General features: G+C 58.0%; 1 protein-coding gene across 1 annotated transcript in view; it reads left to right on the top strand.

The window, feature by feature from the left end:
• DRC7 (dynein regulatory complex subunit 7) overlaps window positions 1-8,162 on the top strand; it is a 15,961-nt gene that overhangs the window by 6,781 nt on the left and 1,018 nt on the right. Inside the window, exons 6-14 of the mRNA XM_004690244.2 lie at window positions 432-563; window positions 2,552-2,624; window positions 3,279-3,407; window positions 3,569-3,697; window positions 4,087-4,307; window positions 5,132-5,347; window positions 6,437-6,547; window positions 6,634-6,744; window positions 7,543-7,737. Coding sequence (XP_004690301.1) covers window positions 432-563; window positions 2,552-2,624; window positions 3,279-3,407; window positions 3,569-3,697; window positions 4,087-4,307; window positions 5,132-5,347; window positions 6,437-6,547; window positions 6,634-6,744; window positions 7,543-7,737 — 1,317 coding nt within the window. The remainder of the gene's footprint in view (window positions 1-431; window positions 564-2,551; window positions 2,625-3,278; window positions 3,408-3,568; window positions 3,698-4,086; window positions 4,308-5,131; window positions 5,348-6,436; window positions 6,548-6,633; window positions 6,745-7,542; window positions 7,738-8,162) is intronic.

Raw genomic sequence — 8,162 nt, 5'->3', positions numbered from 1 at the left:
CCCAACCCTGTCGTCCCTTTGGGGATCCGTCTCTGCTAAAGGATAATGGCCCCTCTGAGGTTGTCACAGTCCTGTCAATTCTTCTTCCAGGTCCTGTCCACTCCCCTCCCCCCACCTCTGGACATGGCTGGGATGCAGTACTGTGTCACCAAGTGAGGGCACAAAGAGAGATCTTCTTGTCTCTCCCCTGCCCCTAGTCTGGTCCACTCCAGGCCAATGGGGTTTCTTCGCAGGAAGTTCAGACAGTGAGGGAGGGATTCTGCCCCTCCCTGGGCCTCTGTTCCCTGTGGAAATGAGGAGGGTAGACCAGAATCCTCAGAGATGCGCCTGGGGCCGAAGGGCTGACATCTTGTCCCTCTGGGGTGCAGCTGCCAGATCAAGAAGGGACATGGTGGCTCTGGGTGGCCTCAGCTGCTCCCCTTCCCTGCCAGGACATGATCTTTGACCTGGGAGACCCTGTGAAGTGGGAATACCTGCTCTTGGGGACTGATAAGCCATACCTGGCCACATCTGACGAAGACGACGAAGTGACGAATGAAGAAGACGACGACATGGAGAGCTCGGTGAGTGTCAGTGGCCTGTGGGGCCAGGGAATGGGGGCAGATGTGGCAGCAGCCCACGTCTCCTCTTGCTTCAGTCCAGCCTGACACATGTCCCCACCACGCGCATGGATGGGGGGGGGTGCAGTCCACCTAGGCCAACCACACACCCCTTAAAGCACAAGGCCTGGACCAGGCCCACATTTTACAGTTGGGCACACTAAAGCCCAGAGAGTCTGATGGCCTGACTGGGGCCCCCCAATGGGGGAGAGGAGGGCTGAGACTCGAATTCAGGTCCCCTGCCCCCTTCATGGCCCACCCCATTCAGGGGTTATCTGTAGAAAGCATACCTCTTGGACTCGGGTGATAAAACCTTCTCCACAGCCCAGAACCCCCTGGGCCGGCCAGTCCTCACTTCCAGGCTGTCCCTTCAGCCCTTCTACTGGTCACTGACCTGGGCCTTCCCCATGATGTCAGCTTCCCTTCTCTGGCCTCTGGTCAGGGGCCTTCCAGGCCTGCTGAGGCCCTGTGCAGAAGTTAGATCCCCCGAGGCCTCGGGTTTGGCTGTGACACTGAATTGGGGGCTGAGGGCTGTGACACATCCTAATGCCACAAGCTTCTGTTTCCTTGAACAGTAATAATAACACTTATGTCCATCTGCTCGGGTGACCGTACAAAGCGTCCAGACTGGGGGTTCAGACTGCAGAAATGTATTTTCACACAGCTTGGAGGTCAGACCTTTGAGGTCAAGGCCAGCTGGGTAGCTTTCTCGTGGGGCCTCTCCTTCCCTGGGTCTTCACACGTCTTACCTCTCTGTGAGGCCACCAGTCGCGTCAGATGGGGATCCAGACAACTGCATTTTGACTTAATTGCTTCTTTAAAGAGCCAGAGTCACAGTGTGAAGTACTGGGGGTTAGAACATATGACCTGGAGGCTGAGGGGTGACACCATTCAGTCTGGGACAATATGGTTACCCTGGCCTTTACTATGGGCCAGGAGGTCCTTCACCGGAATTAACGTGTCTGCATCACCATAACCACCCAGGGAGGTGGGCAGTAACATTACCACCCACGGTTATTATCCCATTTTACAGATAGGAAGAGTATTCTATACAGAGAGCTGAGATTCAATAACTTCCCCAAAGTTTGAAGGCCCAATATTGACAGAGCTGAGATTCAAACCTGGGATCTGATACTCTGGTTCCGGAGTTCAGGTTGGCAGTGGCAACTCTGTTTTCCCGCCCGAGACTGCTTGAGTTGTGGCGTGCCTGGCACAGGGGTGTAGGCGAGCCTGGAATACAGGGGGTTCTTGAGCATCCTCCCAGTCCCTGGAGACCTGAGCCCACCCGGTGCATTCACTCCTGGGGCACAGGCGCCCCCTGCTGGCCTGTCCCTGGAACCCTGAGCCCACCCCGTGCAGTGACTTCTGGGGCACAGGCGCCCCCTGCTGGCCTTAGTTAGATGAGCAGGGAGCATTTGCCAGAGCAAAGTTTTAAATTGAGAAAATCTTCTCCAAGTTCCTGTGGTTACCAGGCATGAGGATCGTGTGTCTAAATCCTGCCTTACTTCTTAGATGGGAAAATTAAGTTTCGAAAAGCAGCAACAGCAGCCAGGAAGCAGCCTAAGTACTTTATATCAGTTACCCTTCCGTCAGCATCTGGTTAGGAAAGAGGCTGGATTAGTTAAGGGCCTCCTCCAGGACCCCTTAGCTGGTTGATGGAGGGGGCTCTTTGCCAAGAGCCTAGGGATGTGCCTGGTGCAGACTGGGGAGGACAGCGCACACAGGACCAGGGTGTTGCTGTGAGCCAGGCGGGTACGGGGGGCTCCTGGCCAAGCTGACGCCCCTCCTTCAACCCCATTTGGGTCCGTTCTGACATGCCGGTGACCTCTGGCTCCCCTGGGGATGCACACAGCCTGGCTTGGCTGGGGGTGGGATGGGGGTGGACACAGAGGCTCTAACCATAACCTCTGCTCCAAGACCCAGCCCTGACCAGAACCAGCCTCTCCCCACAGGGCAAGGAGGATGAGGACAAGAGCTTCGACATGCCGCCCTCATGGGTGGAGCAGATTGAGATCTCCCCAGAAGGTATGAGCAGGCCTGGGTTTGCTCCCCAGGATCGGGTCCTGGGTCTTTGGAGCAATCTGCAGCAACAGCGTGGTGGGGGGCACTTAGGAAACACGCTGAGCCCCCGGTCCCTCCTTTCACCCCTGCTGCCTTCTGCTGCACCTGGTTTCCCCTTCCCACTCCCAGTCCCTCCCGCCACCCCAGCTTTGTGACTGGAGGTCTGTTTAGCATATAGGAGGGGGCGCTTAACACTCAGGGGGTGCTGGAGGGCAGGGGATCAAGGACCCTGCTGCCAGGACCATAACCGATGATGGGGGTGAGGCCTGGGGGTCTATAGGGGGGTGATCAGCTAAGTTTTGAGGGGTCAGAGGAGGTCAGCCCAGTGAGGCAGGAGGGAGTGGTGCTTCCGCAGAGAGAGACCTGCACAGGCAAAGGCCTGGCAGCGAGACAGCGTGGGGAGGCGGGCACACTCTGGGCTCAAACCCCATTCTTAGAGGGGCCGTGCGCCTGCCTGGCCTGAGAACCCCTCCAGGGGCAGAGTTTGCCCTGACCCCGCATGGGCGTGGGGCCTGCAGGGGCTCAGCAGACAGCTGAGGGACAGTGACCAGAGGACAGCCTGGCAGGCGGCCCCTCCCCCGATTTGGAGGGGAGAACCCCAGCTCACTGTGTCCACAGCATTCGAGACCCGATGCCCAAATGGGAAAAAGGTGATCCAGTACAAGAAGGCAAGGCTGGAGAAATGGTGTCCATACCTCAACAGCAACGGCCTGGTGTGCCGCCTCACCATCTACGAGGACCTAGCGTGTAAGGAGGCCGGGGGCGGGTGGCAGGGGGCCGGGGGCGCTGAGACCTGGATCCCCGACATGCTGGGTGACCTTGGTGAGTCGCTGCTCCTCCCCGGCGTGAGTGTGTGTGTGGAGGAGGCCGGGGCCGGCCTGGCCGCCAGCACGCATTGGGCCCCACAGGTACCAATATTCTGGAGATCAAGGAATGGTACCAGAACCGGGAGGACAAGCTGGAGCTGAAGCACATACACAAGACCACGGGCCTAAACGTCGACTACTTCAAGCCGGGCCACCCCCAGGCTCTGCGAGGTGCGTGGACGCCACTTCTGGGCCACCTAGGAGCTGGAGCGGGGCTTCGCGCGTCCCTCCAGAAAAGTCAGAGCGAGGCCAAGTGTCCCTTGCATGGCTGGGCTCCGGGACACAGTGGGGGCATGCTTCCAGGGGGCCGGGGAGCTGAGTAAAGCCAGCCAGTGTTAGGGGCCATCTTTCCGCCCTCCTCTGGGCAATGGAGAGAAAAATGACCTCCCGGCTGTGAGTACCTGGTGCCAACCAGTGCCGGGCACCCCCTGCCTTCTGGAAGGTGACTGTGTTCACGCCACGGCTGGGGACACCTTCTCCCCGGGGCCTGAGGGGGGGCTATCGCCGCAGTGGCCAGAGCCCGGGGCTCACCGGCTGTCTCCCCCCGGCTCCCACCACAGTGCACTCGTACAAGTCCATGCAACCGGAGATGGACCGCATCATGGAGTTTTATGAATCGGCCCGGGTGGACGGCCTGGTCAAGAGGGAGGAGACGCCCCTGACGATGACCGAGTACTACCAGGGGCGCCCCGACTTCCTCTGCTACCGCCACGTCAATTTCAGGCCCAGGGTCAAGAAGGTGGTTCAGAACAGTTCAGAATCAAACCCCCGGCCTGTGGTGGTGAGCGCTGGGCCTGGGGAGGGCCCTGTCCGCTGTGGCCAGCTCCGGCCAGTCCTGGGTGGGGAGAACCCGCCTCTGGAGCAGTGCCTTTCCCTGTCAGCCTTTCCCAGCTCTGACTGAGCGCCAGGGGTGTGACCAAGCAGGCAGTCCCGGGCTGTTGCAAAGCCAGACGGTGCCTTCAGCCGCTGGGCCAAGGAGGTGTTATTTCCTTACCAGTATGAAAATACACACGGTGACTGAACATTGAGAAAATGCAGGTCAATGTCAGTAGAAAAGTAATGGTATCTCAGAGAGGCATCTCTTAGCTATCTTGAGCTTTAACAGGTGTGGTGTTGAGAGTCGGTCCTAATTTAATCCAGGGGTGTGTGGTGTATGAGTGTGAGTGTGTGTGTGTGTGTGTAGCAACCCTAAATCATCCCACTACACATTAAATTGTGCTTTTTTTTTTTTTGCTGCATGCCTTTACAAATTGTCTGATATCAGCAACTGTGTTTGCCCGCTGAAACCAAAGTTATTTCTAGGAAGGGCTGTCTGGGGAGCGGATCCACTGTCTGAGCAGGTGGTGAGCTCCCGATCTCCAGAGGTGGGCAAGCAGAGTCTTGGGGAGGGAGCTAGAGGAGAACTACCCCTCCAGGGGCAGCAGTGGCCTGGCACTGAGAACCGTGGGGTGGCAGTGGGGTCCGTGGGGCCACAGAGGGGCTCGCAGGGCTGTTCCGCAGGAACCCCAAGTGCCCCAGGCTGCGGGACCCTGGCTCCCCGCGCCTGCCCTGCGGGCATGCGCAGAAGCGCCTTTCCCACCCCTCCTGCTCGCTGGGGTCTTGCAGAAGATCACGGAGCGGTTCTCCCGCAACCTCGCCAAGCACGCGGATGAGGACGTGGAGGAGCGCGTGTTCCTGATCCTGGAGGAGCGAATCCAGCTGCGCTATCACTGCTGCGAGGACCGCATCACCGCCTCCAAGCGCGAGTTCCTGCGGCGCACCGAGGTGGACAGCAAAGGCAACAAGATCATCATGACCCCAGACATGTGTATCAGTTACGAGGTGGGCCTGGGAGCTCTGGCTGCGGGCAGGGAGGGGTGGGGGGCAGGAGACCTTGCGGGGAAGGAGCTGGGCCTTCTCTTCCATCCCAGCATGTCAGGAGAAGTAGGGTGGAAACCCTTGGGAATTCATCTCTGCTCCTTGGGAAAATCAGAGCCCCCATCTGGGTCCCTTCCCTTTGCCACTCTGGAAATCTTCCCTTTTCACCCCACACAGACAACCTAACTGGCCAAGCCCACTCTCCATTGTCCGCCCCCCCCCCCTGGACAAAGCAGACCCCACATCCTGAGGCCAGCTCTGGCTGGCTTTCCTAGCTCAAACCTTCACGTCCTGGCACATTGCTCATCTCCAGAGTGTCCAATTTCTTTTCTATCACTTTTTTTTAAAAAAAAAAAGATTTTGTGGGCCCTCCCTGGTGGCGCAGCGGGTTAAAGCACAACACTGAGAATCTAAAGCCGCTTCCGCATGAGTTCGATTCCCGCCTGCCCTGGAGGAGACCACATGGCGTGGCAGACCTCTCCTGACCCGCCCACTGCTCCCCTCAGCAGTGTACTTCGTAGATCTGCCTGTTCTGCTCCCCACTCTGTCTCTTGTGAAGCCTCTCACCGCCCCTGAGCCTCTAGCCTGTATCCCAGTTCTGTATACACAAATAAATAAATCTTAAAAAAAAAAAAATTTAAAAAAAAAAAAAAAAGATTTTGTTATTTATGCATACAAAACTGGGGTACAGGCCAGAGACCAGGGGTGAGAGGATTCTCCAGAGACAGAGTGGGGAGCAGAACAGGTGGATCCACTGAAATCCACTGCTGAGGGGAGCAGCGGGTGCAACAGGAGAGGTCTGCCGCGCCATGTGGGTCAGCTCCGGGGCCGGGGATCGAACTTGTACTGTTCCAGCTAGCTTCGTAGGGCTGCCCTTTAACCTGTTGCGCCACCAGGGAGGGCCCCCTCTTCTATTATTATTGTTTTTTTAGATAAGGCAAATGAGGCCTGCGACTTCCTTGAGAGCTCACAGCTAGAAAGTGGCAGGGGGAGACTCGAGCCCAGAGACTCCAGAGCCTGCCGCCTCTCTGCTCGCTGTGCTTGTCATTGCAGGTAGAGCCCATGGAGCACACCAAGAAGCTCCTGTACCAGTACGAGGCCATGATGCGGCTGAAGAACGAGGAGAAGCTGTCCAGACATCAGGCCTGGGAGTCAGAGCTGGAGGTGGGGTCCCCAGGGAAGGTGGGCAGGCGGGAAGCAGATGGGCAGAGGGTGTCTTGCCAACCCTGTCCTGCCAACTGCCAACCCAGGTGCTCGAGATCCTGAAGCTGCGGGAGGAGGAGGAGGAGGCGCACACGCTGGCCATCTCCATCTACGACACCAAGCGCAACGAGAAGAGCAAAGAGTATCGGGAGGCCATGGTGAGCCGGCGCCCTGGCCGGGCCTGGCTCCTCCTGGACCACTCCTCGCCGGGGCCTCTGGGGTGATGAGCATGGCTCAGGGATTCTGCCTGAAACCGTTCGCAGGGGGTGCACTTACAGACACCACAGGGAGCATCCTGGCTACTGAGGAGCCTGTGTTTATGGATCACCCCCAAAAGCATTCAGGACCTAGGCCAGGTCTCCCCATCCCACCTCCTCAGCCTGGACCGGGCCCATAGCCCAGGTGAATTGACTCTGGCCCAAGTTCTTCAGACCCCGAAGCCCAGAGCAGTTAGGTAACACCTCAGGATGCAAGACCCACTTAGTATTCTAGGCCACTTCTGAATCCCCATCACCCAAGTTTTGGGGTGGGCGGGCAGGCCAAGGCATTGGGTAATTGGCTCTCAGACTCCCAGGGAAGGGCATCAGCCCCCACATGTCCAACTTCACTGGCCTGTCGGCCAGTACAAAACAGTAAGTTCCCAGGGTGAGAGGAAGAGAGTTACTGGCAGTGTCTGACCAGGCCTCATTAATAACCACCATTTATGAAGCAAGCATTTGTCAAATATATATATTTATGCTGAGATAAATATATATATATATATATGCTGAGATTTGGAGAATTCATATAAGACACACTGCTACCAATAACCGCAGGTTAAGGAGGTAATGAGCACCCACAGGCCCGCTCTGAGGCCCCAGGCCTGGAGGAGCGGAGGCCTGGCTTGGGGGTGGGGTGGCCACAGAGCTGGCAGGGTGTCCGCAGCCCCTGGCCCAGCTGAGCCCCGACCCCCACAGGAGCGTGTGATGCACGAGGAGCACCTGCGGCAGGTGGAGGCGCAGCTGGACTACCTGGCCCCGTTCCTGGCACAGCTGCCTCCGACAGAGAAGCTGACGCGCTGGCAGGCCATCCGGCTCAAAGACGAGTGCCTCAGTGACTTCAAGCAGCGGCTGATTGACAAGGCCAACCTCATCCAGGCCCGTTTTGAGAAGGTGCGGCGGCAGCCCAGGCAGGGGAGGGACCTTGGCACCCTGGTTCAGAAGATGGGCCCAGGGTTCTCTCCTCAGCAAGTCACAGGCCTGTTGAGGGGATGACTCATGCTTGGAGTTTCCAAACGACCAGTTTGTCCGTCCTCACTCTTGCTCGTTGGGTGGGAGGAGAGGTGGGTGCAGGAAGGTTGGAGGGACAGGAGGGTGGCTAGGCGGGCGGAGAGATGAGTGGAGGGACAGGGAGGTGGGTAGTGGACGGATGGATGGGCAGCAGATGGCGGGACGAGTAGGTGGGTGGGAGGCTGATGGTGCTACTTTTTAAATTTATAATATATGTTTTTAAAGATTTATTTATTTATGCACACAGAACTGGGGTACAGGCCAGAGGTGTGGGGGTGAGAGGTTTCACCAGAGACAGAGTGGGGAGC

Source organism: Condylura cristata, unplaced genomic scaffold (genome assembly GCF_000260355.1).
Source record: "Condylura cristata isolate star-nosed mole 26May11 unplaced genomic scaffold, ConCri1.0 scaffold00028, whole genome shotgun sequence".
NCBI lineage: Eukaryota > Metazoa > Chordata > Mammalia > Eulipotyphla > Talpidae > Condylura > Condylura cristata.
This window is presented reverse-complemented; position numbering and strand designations above follow the sequence as displayed.